Here is a 13229-nt window from a genome sequence, read left to right as displayed (position 1 = left end):
ACGTCAAATTTGGTGTGTAACCTCCTTGAAGGCAGTCCAACAAAATAGAATGATAAACACTGAAAAATTAAAAAGTTGAAAAATGACATCATCTTTTGACGTCATTTTGACGCACTTCCAGGGACGTCACGTCCAATCGGGGACTACCATTCTGAAAGCTCGTAGTTCACTGAACGTTTTAACGTTGGTTTCATGTCAATAGCTCTATTATATCTGAAGCTATGCCTACAAGTATATTTTGACCTTGAGTGTGACCTTGACTACAGAGTTAATTGGCAAAACCTGTACATCAATAAACAGATATTTTGGTACTGATCCTAATGCCTGGATTTGGGAGACTTTGCTTTATAAATTATATAGATATTTGAATGTAAAATATCAGGACATTTTAGCCACAATTGAAAAACGTCATGTTCAAATGTCAATGACGTCATAACGGTCAGTCCGATCGAAGTCAAATTTGGTGTGTGACGTCCTTAAGGTAAGTCCTACAAAACGGTATGATCAAAACTGATGAGATCAAAAATTTAAAATTTACGTCATCCTGTGACGTCATTTAGACGCACTTCCGATGATGTTACGTCAAATCCGACACTACATACCCGAAAGGTATCTCGTCATGGAACAATATGGCGGTGGTTGCATGTCGGTAGCTGTATTATGAAGGAAGTTATGCTCAAAAGAGTGTTTTTGACCTTTTCATGACCTTGACCTTGACCTTTGACCCGAGAGCTCGCAAAATCTAATCAAATCGTCCTTGGATACTCACGAATCATCGCACCAAATTTCATGCAATTCGGTTTAATACTTTCTGAGTTATGCGAATAACAAACAAACACACATATTCACAAATAAATAAATACACAGCGACCAAAACATAACCTTTCGCAGAATGCGAAGGTAACTAACCAGGGATAGAAAGTCAGTCAGAATCTAGAGTGAATGAGGTGAATGAGATGAATGTAGAGCAATAAGTGATTGTTTTTGAAAAGGCATCGGCAAAGCTACACAAAAGTTAACATACACCCTAATTTTGGCATATAGTCTCCCCATCCTCGTTGGTGGGATTGGGAAGATCATCGGGGATCCAAATATATTTTGTGCCCATGACCTGCCCATGGTTACCCTGAGCACATGTGCAAAATTTGAGTGAAAATGGACAAACACTTTTCAATCATGAAGTCAGTGGTTGTTATTATTTTGTTTGCAGCATGTGACTTCAGGTTGCATTATTGCTGGGAGCATAGCTGTGCCAGCAATGCAGTGCCTCCAGTTTCCAGTAAGTCAGTATTCATTTTGCTGATCTCGGAAGGATGACTGGCTGAGTAAACCCAACTGGTGTGATTTAACGACCCAACAGGGGGTTGCACTCAAGACCCCAAGATCTTAAGCCAGCCATCTTGACCATTAAGCAAACACCAGGCAAAAGTCAGAGGTCATTCATAATGAAATCAGAGAAATACCCAAAACAGCAAATTCTAAGATTACATTCGAAACTAAAACTGAACATTGTGATAAGAGAACGAATGGAATGGAAGAAATTTTCTCTCAACATATGGGGAACGTGCATGTGGAGGGTTATTTAACTTGTAAACTGTTTGTTATAATACAAATAAAATCAAAAACAACTAGGACTTGTTAGAAGAGACATAGAACGGTGTGAATCAGCACCTTCCTCAAGTGTGTTGTAGTTTAATGACTTATTACTTGTACTTATGTTATTCACGATCTTTGATTTGTTTTGATTGAAAATTGTTTTGTTCACCAATGTGTGTAGTTTCGACATTTTTGTTAAATTGTGTTATGGTTTTGGAAACATACCCCAGGGTGAGTGTTCATGCACATGTAGGATTCCCCAGAATGAGTTATTTCATTCGTTTATGTGGAAAGTGAACCTTTTTTTTGTATACCTTGTCGAGGCTGGTATGAGAGCTAACACAACGCACAGCGAGTGGGGCAAGAGACAAGAGGGGCGGGAGTGGGAAGGACAAAACAGTGAGGAACAGAGACATTAGATCTGTGGAAGGGAGAGGGATGGGGTGGGGAAGATGGGGAATACAAGATGGACATTACAGGGACTTTCAGGAAGGAAAGCAGGGAATTTGAAGGAGGTGGGCTTGGGTGGATTAATGGGGGTAGAAAAGACCAAGGATTTGGATGGGGGGTGAGAAGAGGTGGTAGTGAACAGCTGTTTTGAAGGCCTGGAGGGAAGAATGGGATTGAACAGAGTGAGGGAGTTTATTCCAAAGGCGGGAAAAAAGAGGAATGAAAAAGTGAAGGTGAGCAGTGATTCGTGATTTTGGTAGTCTTACCAGAATGGGGTTGTTGGCAGACCTTGAGCGCCCTGCGGAAATGTGGTGGGGACAAATCGCAGAGTGAGCAGGGGTGGGGGGGGCGAGACTGGAGAGGAGACAGTAGAAGACAGAAAGACCACCGACCTGCCTGTGGTGAGAGAGTGAGAGGCCGAAAGATTCAGCCTCATCGCGGGAGATGCCAATGATCCGAAATGCCTTGGTTTCCACAGCGTGAAGCCGAGAAAGGTGGGAAGCAGGAGGGCCAGCCCAGAGAGGAGAGCAGTACTCCATCAGGCTGTGGATGAAAGCTTTGTATGTGATCAGGAGTTCAGGAGTTCAATGCGCTCCGGAGCTGCCGTTTGGCGATGCACCCCAGGGCTGCCGTTTGGTGATGCACCCCAGGGCTGCCGTTTGGCGATGCACCCCAGGGCTGCCGTTTGGCGATGCACCCCAGGGCTGCCGTTTGGCGATGCACCCCAGGGCTGCCGTTTGGCGATGCACCCCAGGGCTGCCGTTTGGCGATGCACCCCAGGGCTGCCGTTTGGCGATGCACCCCAGGGCTGCCGTTTGGCGATGCACCCCAGGGCTGCCGTTTGGCGATGCACCCCAGGGCTGCCGTTTGGCGATGCACCCCAGGGCTGCCGTTTGGCGATGCCCTGGGGGCTGTTGTTGATGTTCCAAGGGTGTGGAGTACATCTCACACTGCCTGTTTGGGAGATTGTCTGCCAGACCGCAAGTCACGCTGAACCCAGCTGCGCTGGGATATGAGGAGCAGGAGTGAGTCTTACCAGGGCCAGAGGCAAGCAGCCTATGAGCCAAAGGGTGCGGTGAAGTCCCTGGGGTGTCACGGAGCTCCATAAACACTCACACCACATGCTTTCGACACAACCGCTAATCCCCCTATCTCACCCTCTCAAAATATCTGGCCAGACGCAACCACGAGTGGTTGTATGAGCTAAGGGAGGAGTCGTCCCCAACCTCTGCTCTGCTTCTTTCTCGTCTCCTTCTTCCCAGAATGAATGATGGTGCCATGTCTGTTCTCAAAGTAAGTCTGTATAAGAGGGAAATACATATAGGGTAAAAAGACTTTTATTTTTGCTATTTTGCCTTTGATTGCTTGTTGATTGCTTGCCTGTGTAGATAAAGATGGCTGTTGCTTGCTTGTAAATATGTGTTTGATGATTGCCTGCTTGTGTGTGTAAATTAATAATTGTTACCTTTCAAATCTGCCTCCATTATGTCTTCTTTCATTGATCCAATATAGCGTGTATGTAACAGATGGACAGGAAGGTTTTGCCCCACTGATTGGCTCCGCAATTAGTCACCGCTGCATCCACAGTTACACTCGACCGTAATAAGTACTCTGGTGCACGTTGAGGGAGCGGACCTTAGTTGAGGGAATTTGGTCACCAACAGATAACACGAGGTAATCGGTGAGAGGACCCTGTTAAACCTAATTGTCCCTACCAGCGTCTGCTGTTCGTTGACAACCCTCTGGGCTGTGGAGATATTCGTGGTTCGGAGGCCTCAGGTTCAGTCATGACAACGCATCCGAGTACGCACCTTGTGAGCCTGGCACGTGTGCCAATACCGTAACAATATCAAGTATCTGTTGTAACGATGAAATGCTGGACAGGTATGCCCCCTAGCCGAGGGACTAGCCGAGGGTGTCTGCAATTTCGATTTCCTTTTGGCTGTTATCAGGATTGTGGAATGGCAAAGAATGTTCTGATGGAGTGACATGGTGCATCATGGTACAAAAAAAAGGGAGGGTTAGGGGTAAATCAGCATTAAAAGTTCAAACTTGTGTTAACATACAAAATATCCTTAAGCCTTTCTCATGGGAATATCATAAAATCCCATGAAAATTGCATAGGATATCTATGCAAGAGTGATGAAAAAAAAACACACAAACAAACAAACAAAAAACAAAAAACAATAATCCACGCACATCCTGGAAGGACAGCTTCGATTTTCAAATGAATCAATGTTGTTTTTGGTAGTTTACCTCGGTGTCGTCGCCATTGCTTTGGCTTTCTTGTAGAAGAAGACGAACCCTCACAATTTCTCTGTCAACATCTTTGATTCGTGAAACACGCACCTGTGGAATGAGAAAAAGCTATTAATGGAAGACATGAATTCAGACATCCAAATGCACTGACTTAAGCAGCATGCCCATGCACATACACATAGTTTAAAAAAAAATTCTCTTTGAAAAGAGTAATTCAAAAGATAAGAAATGTAAAAAGATCATCAGGTAAAGCAGAAAGAGCAGAAAGAAAATATTTGCAATAATTCAACGACCTTTTGACATCTAGTCTTGCTCACAAAGCGATTCGCCATTGGCGTTCAGGGTTTTTAAGCAATGTACTGCTCTGGACACCATAATCTTGACTGCTCTGACCTTAAAGGCTGGCATCTCTCTCCACGGCAATATCCTGGGACCGATCCTGGTTTTTGGATACATAAATGACCTCTCTTTGGGATCTTTGGAATGGGGTACGCAGCTATTTCAGGACACGTGCTCATCATTTGTAAAGTTAAAGGCACTGGGTTTGATTTCCATAGCAATGGGTGCTACAAGGTAAGTGTTGGATTTAAAAATTACAGTTCTCAAAAATGCCAACAAGCGGTGCTGCATGACAAAGAAAGTAGTCTTTCCAATAGGAAAGAAAAGCCAGCCGTCTTCTTTGTCTTTTTATTGTAAATGTTGAAGACGACGTTGCATCTCTTCAAAACGACTGTGTGCTGATTTTCTACATTCCTTGCTTGGCGTTAGCTGTGCAATTTAGCAACTATCTACAATGGGTGGGAATCCTAGGATTTGGATGTGTTGGCACAAGGAACAGACCATATGACTTTTGGTTGAACCATGATTTTCTTGACCAATCACAGATATTTTTCCTCTTGTTTTACAGTGCCTTCAGAAAGTCGTCACATCCCTTCACTTTTTCACATTTTCTTGTGTTACGGCCTGAATTTAATTTAAAATTTCTCCAAAACAGCCATTTATAGCCTTGACTTGCGAAAACGGCGTTTTGTCATGGTGGCATTCGGCCTTGTGACAAAAATAATTATCTGATGTATAAAGTAATCTCAAAAAACCCGCATTAACACATAAATTCCCAAAATTCGTCAACGAAGCATTTTTTTTATCACAGCCGGTGTACTATCAAGTTGAAGGTGACAGCGCGAGCAGAACGGGCCTGAATTGGTTCAAGTTTGTGTTGATAGGTGTTGAGTTTGGGGTAGTAACCGGAACAAATTCGAGTTGATGCTCGTCTGGAGGAGGGCGGGAGGGTACGTTCGGATGGATGGATCATGGGGCGTGGTTCTTTGAGTATTTTATTGCTGCGCTGTTGTTGGAAAGCAATGAATGGTGGTGATGTGATTGTGAATGTTTTTCCAATATGTTGCCTTCAAAGGTGGAGGTGGGCAAGTTTGAAAAGATGTTGTTACCCGGCATATGAAGCGCAAAGCAGGGTTAAGCAATTGGTTCACTGTGTGTGTGTGTGTGTGTGTGTGTGTGTGTGTGTGTGTGTGTGTGTGTGTGTGTGTGTGTGTGTGTGTGTGTGTGTGTGTGTGTGTGTGTGTGTGTGTGTGTGTGTGTGTGTACAAATGTCAGTTTATGATCGAGGAACAACTTCATTTCAATTGAACTTTATATTTTGAACACTGTACAACATGAATCAGAACACAAACCTGCAGTTTAATAGTACTTTGTCTCTGAATTTGGTAAAGTGTACAGAATTTCATCCCGTTCACACATGCGCAGAAAGTAATAAGGTAATTTTATTTTTACTCTTCCTGCAGTCAAACAAAAAATTCAAAATCATTCCAAACAGGAAGCCTACTGTTTTTAAGGACATCATAAAGGACACAAACAACAGGCACGAATAACTAATGTAACATGGCAAATAAAGTGGTGTAAAAGACGGTGCATCAACGGCGGTAAACTTCAGAATAAATGTATTTTGGTTTTTTACGAAAGCCTTTAAAACTTTTATTTGATTTCAATTGAATTATATACTACTTGAACACTGGAGAATACAAATCACCATGTTTGCACTTCCAAAAACCTTCAGTTTAGCAATACTTGGCCCAAATTTTTACGCCACCTCTACCAATCAAATTTGCCATGCACTCTGAGGTTCAGTTGGCAAAAGGTTCAGCTCTGGACTGTTCCGTTCTGACCCATCGGCTTCATATAGTTGTCATCGTGCCAGTTATTCAAAGTTTACCAACAAAGCTGACATAGATTGTGCTCATAAACGCATAGCAAGAGTTCAGAAGACCCTTCCCATGATCTTTTTCTCAAGACTTATCATTGGTGTGATCTTTTTGGGGCTAAGAGGCCGTTGGTGAGTGGACAAGTGGTGACATGGGCGCTCTCGTGGCATCAATGCTGTGGTGTGCCTCTGATACCAAGGTGGTGTTGGAGGGGAAGTATTTTTGCTTCAGCATGAAAATGATCTATGTTGGTGAGTTAGTTGCAGCCCGTGATGATTCAGAGTCCTTTGTTTTATATTATTTGAAGTTTTAACACATTTGTATAGGCGGTTGCCCAAAACCTCTAAGTGGAAAATAAAAATAAAAATAATTCTAAACATGCATGGATTTGTCTGACTGCCCGAAATGTCAAGTCACTCAACTTATCGAGGTTGGAGAACTCAATGTGTATGATTGAATCACTCACAACCACTAATCATTAATACACTCACAAGCATGCACGCACACAAACAAAAACAAAATCCGTTCAGTCTTGGGGCCTGCATGTGGAGACGCTGACTAGTGACGGCAGACAACGTGCACGCACACGCTTGTGTGATTGCATACGTTAAAATGCGAGATTATGTTGTGGTGTATTTACAGGCTTGGTGGTCCCACTAGGCATGGTATTGTGAAGGATAGGTCTATAATGTGGCCCAGGATGACGTAATCAGTCAGCCGCCATGACCGCTTTAATACGGTTCGCCGGGATTTGAACCGGGCAACCAGACGAACCTGACGACTTCAACAATATGATGCCATGGTCAGAAGTCATTGAAAATTTAAGTTTAATTGGTCAATACATCACGCCACATCAATACTTCAGCCAAACATGAGGGAAGTGATGTCAGTCTGGGTACCAGTGATGACATCTTTAATACATGTTATACACTGGAGTTGAGACCAAAATAATCACCAAGAGCAAACACACCGACTGGGAAACATGAAAGTTAATGCAAGTTATAAGCAGCAACATTCACATTGATCTGCCCTTCAAGTACAGTACTTTGAAACTGTCAGGAAGTGCATAAAGTTGCTTAACAATGTTAAAAAGTGGGTGATCAGAGCAATTGCTTATGCCAGCAGTCAACCTGACATAACACACCTGTGCTCTCTGTGCCATTGCTTGACATGTGCCCAGCCTCTCCTCCATTGCCGATCGGATCTGATGTGCTTCAAGTTCAAGCTCCCGGCGTGTCGCGTCAGTCTGAAAAGATTTCATTACAAAAAAAACCTTTAAGAAAAATCTCAACACTTAATCAAGCCACAGGTGGTACCAAGTGCAATAGGTGAGTGAGTGCAGTATTGTATGCAATAATCATGCTTCAAAGAAAATATTTTATTACATCATGAAACCCAACCTATCGTCTATTACTAAAAGGAGCAGTGTGTGTGTGTTCGTGTGTGTTCGTGTGTGTTCGTGTGTGTTCGTGTGTGTTCGTGTGTGGAGCTCTTGTGAAACCTGCTCTGTAGCTCTTGTGATTCCTCTCTCTGCCTTTACTTTCACCCTGTCATTTACCATAGATCATCTTCCATCTGCTTGGAAATCAGCCAACATTGCAGCATTACATAAAAAGGGTGAAAAAACTGATCCTCTTAACTACAGTCCAATCAGCTTACTTCCAATCATCAGAAAGGTCATGGAATCCATCATCGCAGTTGACATAAAATCATTCCTCTTCTTCAACAACCACATCTCAGATCATCAATTCGGATGCAGACCGAGTAACTCTACCTTGAACATGCTGCTTCGACTCTCCCAACAATGGTGGAGGCCCTCAATATCAGACATGAGAGCAGGGCCGTCTCAGACATATCTCGAGCTTTTGATACAGCTTGGCGTTCTGCCTTGCACTCCAAACTGTCTACCTATGGAATCCGAGGTCAAATCCATACATGGCTCACTGACTTCCTCCACTCTCGTAGACAACGTGCAGCCCTTAACGGAACCCTTTGTTCTCCTCTCCCTGTAAAGGCTGCAGTACCCCCAGGGCAGTGTTATAGGCCCCATATTATCCATAATCTTCATCAATGATCTCTCTGACTCTGGAAAATGCTCTTTATCTCTTTGCTGATGACTCCACTCATCCTTCTAACAGACAGGCAGCAGCCTCTTCCCTCTTCTCACACCTTGGCAAAAATCACAAACTGGTCAAACACACAATTTTGTAATGTATCAATATTGTCCACCGATTACGGTCTCCCTTACCTGTCATCGTCACCTGCATCCCTTGTTTGTCCGTCTCAGTTTACTTTCTCCCACCACCCTGCTGTTGGTTTGTTTTTTCCCCCCTTTCTCTTGCTATTCCCTTTGTTATGTTGTGTCCTGATTTGTTCTGTCATCGCTCTTCCATGAGCCGAGACCGTGTTAAAAAATTAATAAACAAGAATACCCCGACATGTTCCGCATTCTTCAGGAGTGTATCCCGTGTGAATGTCGGGTTCTGAGAGTATATATCAACTGTATATGCATCATGTTTATCAGATATACTGTACAAGCAAGTGCAGACAATATACATACAAGAGCAAAGCATGTACAAATCACACATTGCAAATAATTCCCAATACAATACTATAAAATGATCTGAGACTGACCCCATCAGCAAGTGGCAGGCCATCAATGCGCTTGGTTAGGTTCTGTAACTGAGCGTAGTACCAGTCCTTCTCACGCTCCTCACGTTCAATCTCCGCCAATAGCAAACACCTGAAGGACATAACAAGAAGCAAAAAAAAACAACACATTACAGTCATTGCGACATTTTGTATTCATGACCGTTTTTCATTCCGTCTGAGGAGCATACGGACTATTACCAACAGCACTGGGACTATAAAGAAAGATGCGGAGTAATTAATTCAACTGTTTATTCAATTTATAATTGAGAGTCGATCTTGGTAACACTGCGTACCAAATTTAAGCAGTTAGAAACATGAAACTGGCCTATTTCAGTTAACTGCAGGGTGGAAGCTTCCCACAGCTCATGTTGTGGGGTGTTTGGCATACTTGCAACACTTGCCATGTGTATGCTCGGAAGAGTGAGCAATCATGAGAATCAAACCCACAGCAATTAGTGGATAGAAACAAGTATTGAACCACGTGACCTGTTAGGTATAGAAATTAGATGTACACATGTTCCCTACAAGTTGTTTCAATGGTAGCACACTTTCTTACCTTCAAGCTGTCTCGTCGAGGTTTGATTCTTGGTCAGATTGGTATATCGCAGGCAGAGCGTTGCATCACAAACTGTGCAGCCTCTTGGATAGATGTTAAGCTTGTCTGCTAGCATAAGTTGGTGGACATTAAACACCCCAGCATGTCTTTCTACGAAGTGTCGGAGTGTTGTTGCTAATATCCTGCCCAAACTGCAGAAATTTTTGTCCCAACTAACAGGGAGGCACTGCATCAGTTGGACAGTTTTGTTCCTGAGCAAGGACGGAAATTTGAAGCTGGCACTGCACATGTAAAGATATGTAAAAGGTGTGTATATCGTGCCATTCTTCCTTTGGAGCACGTTGGTGTATCATGGGCTGGGTCTGTTGACTCTGGCCATCAGGTGGCATTCCAAGATTTACCAAACTAGTTAGATTGGGCTTTTATCAGGAATCTCAGCCAACGTTCACAATACTAGTCCAAGACATGACATAACAGCCACAACGATGCGTGTACAATATATAAATAAAATGACATTTATACTGTTGCGAATTCGCGCCCGCCGGCGTGTGAGGGGATGGATGAGGGGATGGATGGTGCGGAGGGGTAAATCTCCTAATCTACCCTAACCATTTAACTGTTAAACTACCCTGGGGCTTTCAACAGGCGCCTCTCGCTTAAACTATTGGTTCTAACAACCCAGATTCCCGTCGCCTGTGTTGGTGTCCTCACAATTTCGGGCCTCGCCCCCCCCCCAATTTTCTTTCCGTGCCCTCACACGGTCTCATGACTGGGATGCTGTGGCTCCCCTTGGCAGGCACGACCCTCTGCCGATTCTCCGACGATGGCACCCCCGGGCACTACACTGCCTCCGAGCCTACCAGCTCCCTAAACACCTGGGAGTGCCCTTCCTGGCGACTCCCCTGAAACGCTCACGTGGCAGGCTGGCTTCCCGGGCCCCTTTCCGAGGGTCACCCGTGCCCACAACACTGCCCAAGCGGCCAATGGCGCCCCGGGCCCCCGCACCATGCGGGCGCACCCGTGCCCACTACGCTATCCCGGCCCCCCATGGGGCCTTGGCCTACTACGGCCGACTAGCCTGGTGCCCGGGGTACCCACTCAGCGATACTCACCTTTCGCAGCCACGCTCCCAGCCCGTCAACAGGGCTCCTGCACCCCTCCAAATGAGTTTCGAGCCTACACTCCCACCAACAGCAAAACGACTTCCATTTTTCAATTTGACTAACCCAGCTAACTCGCTTTACACTGACCCCGGGGTCCCTTGGGCGGGAGTCACTCCTCCCCCCAATCACTCATCGCACCATGCATTCCCCATTCGCTCCACTCACACAGACCCGCTGGCCTCACTCACTCATCATGTACTCACCTCACAACTTTTCAACACACACACCGCTGAACTCTGCCATCCTTCCATCTACCTCCCCAAACGAACTCGTGCTCCCACGTCGTCCCTTAAGGCCCGGTCACACCTTGACGTTTTAGCCAGCGATGGCAACGTGTTAAAATTTATGTAAAACGCTGGCTTACGTTGAACTTTTGATGTTTTTTTTTTTTAAGATTCGGACGTATTCATAGCGACTTGATCTTATGTATAACGCATTGGTAACTACACAGAACGTTTCGTTGTGTTATAGATAACTTATACCAACGAATGCTGAACCTGTTGTCGGCCTACACAACCGATGCCCAACGATAGTCTAACTCAGGCATAGCGCGTTGCACGCATCGCCGACGATGTCGTGACGTAGCCTATTAAAAGGCTGATGCACAACGATTCAAATCATAACTGCCGTAGAAATGGAAGGGTCAAAATCGCGGTCACACCTTGGCGATCTTGCCAGCGTATGCCGACGTAACAAAAAGTGTGTCTAAAACGTTGGAGGCACGTCGAATACGGTATGGGTAAGTTTGGTATGCGCGAGTAGAACGCTAAATACGCTATCATAAGTCGTAGTAAGTAGAGTACGTCAAGAAATTTTGAACATGTTCAAAATTTTACGACGTACTCGGCGTATGACACACGTTCCGCATGCGATGGGGATAAGTTTTACACACGATATGTGGACGCTTACACACGTCCACAAAGGCTACTTATAAGCTACTCATAAGTCGAAACACGTCGCGGTAATGTCTTTTTTACGCGAAACTTATTTCTAACTTATGTTTGACGTGCTTTGAACCAATTCTTTACGTAGTCCCAACACACATCGACGTATGTAGACGTATTCCAATGACGTCTTCCGGTCGACAAAAAAAAATGAATGTGTTTCTAGCTTACAACTGCCATATAAAGACGTGTTCCCAGCGGTTTTGGGAATTGGTATATAAAAATGGTGTTCATAAAAGGGGAACCCAACAGTGTTTTCGAGTCCTTTTTGAGTCGATGTCCATGTCAGCAGTAACAGTATCAGTATCAGTATCAGTATTAGTAGTAGTTTGTTCATGTTGGCAGTAGTAGGTGGGTGTGAGGGGGAGGGTGTGGGTTATGATGGATCGTCCTTGCGTCCGCGTGTCCACGGGTAGGTTCATGGGCTGCCACTCAACGATTTAAATGGCTGCATCTCCACTATTGAAAGTAGACGCTTGCGCTCAACAATTGGATTTTTTTTACACTCAACGACTTTTAAACGGTACCACTCAGCTATTTTCATTGTTTACAATGAACGATTTAAATTGCTGTCACTCGCCTTTGTTTTTTTTTTGTTTTTTTTTTTGACGCTGGGGTTTGGAAATTTGAAGCGTTTCTTCTGAACGTGTTAAAACGCTCAAACTCGACTATTTTAAATAGACGCTGCCGATGGACAATTGGAATCATAGCCAAGCTAGACATCGAAGTGTGAACATCCTCGTCATGCCGAAGAAAAGTTTGAAGAATGCTGCAAATAAGTGTCCTGGCCATGGCCGTGGACGCTGACGCAAGGACGATCCATTATACCGACGTCTTTCAGCCTATGAGTAACTTAAAAGTAACGTCTGTCGACGTGTGGCAACGATCGCGCAACGTGCCAACAACAGGTTAATCATAGGTTAGAAATAAGTTTCGGGTACGCTAAACATTACCTCGGCGTGTCTCAACTTATGATTAACTTACAAGTAGCATGTGTTGACGTCTGTCAACGATCGCAGACCGTGCCTACAACTTGTGGCCAGCGTAGCGGAACGTGTGAGTCATACGCCGGCATACGTCGTGAAATTTCAAGCATGAAAAAATTTGAGGACAACCGAAAAGTACAACGTTTAAAGCCAACGTACAACGACATATGGCAACGTACTACGACGTATGCCAGCGTGCTCTCAATGTTATCAAAACTTACCCATAACGTATTCAACGTGTGCCAGCGTTTTAGAAAAAAAATTCAAAAATCGGCATACATTGGCTAAAACGTCAAGGTGTGACAGGGCCTTTAAACTACAGCACGTTCCATTTAACACTACGTCGCTAAACTACGTCCCCTCTACACATCCAAAGTCTGTCAATGTCTCCAAATCTCTAAAAA

General features: G+C 44.3%; 1 protein-coding gene across 4 annotated transcripts in view; it reads right to left on the bottom strand.

The window, feature by feature from the left end:
• The window catches only part of LOC147020694 (adenomatous polyposis coli protein-like), a 151052-nt gene that overhangs the window by 69100 nt on the left and 68723 nt on the right, over window positions 1–13229 (bottom strand). For all 4 annotated transcript variants that reach the window (XM_085896240.1, XM_085896239.1, XM_085896238.1 and 1 more), the window contains exons 5-7: window positions 9159–9267; window positions 7669–7770; window positions 4303–4395 (exon numbers count right to left, since the gene is read on the bottom strand). In XM_085896240.1, coding sequence (XP_085752366.1) covers window positions 4303–4395; window positions 7669–7770; window positions 9159–9267 — 304 coding nt within the window. The remainder of the gene's footprint in view (window positions 1–4302; window positions 4396–7668; window positions 7771–9158; window positions 9268–13229) is intronic.

The sequence above is a fragment of the Eptatretus burgeri genome, chromosome 9 (genome assembly GCF_056783735.1).
Source record: "Eptatretus burgeri isolate ZD-2024b chromosome 9, Ebu_testis_v1, whole genome shotgun sequence".
NCBI classification, from domain to species: domain Eukaryota; kingdom Metazoa; phylum Chordata; class Myxini; order Myxiniformes; family Myxinidae; genus Eptatretus; species Eptatretus burgeri.
Note: the sequence above shows the minus strand (reverse complement) of the source record. Positions and strands in the feature narration are given on the sequence as shown.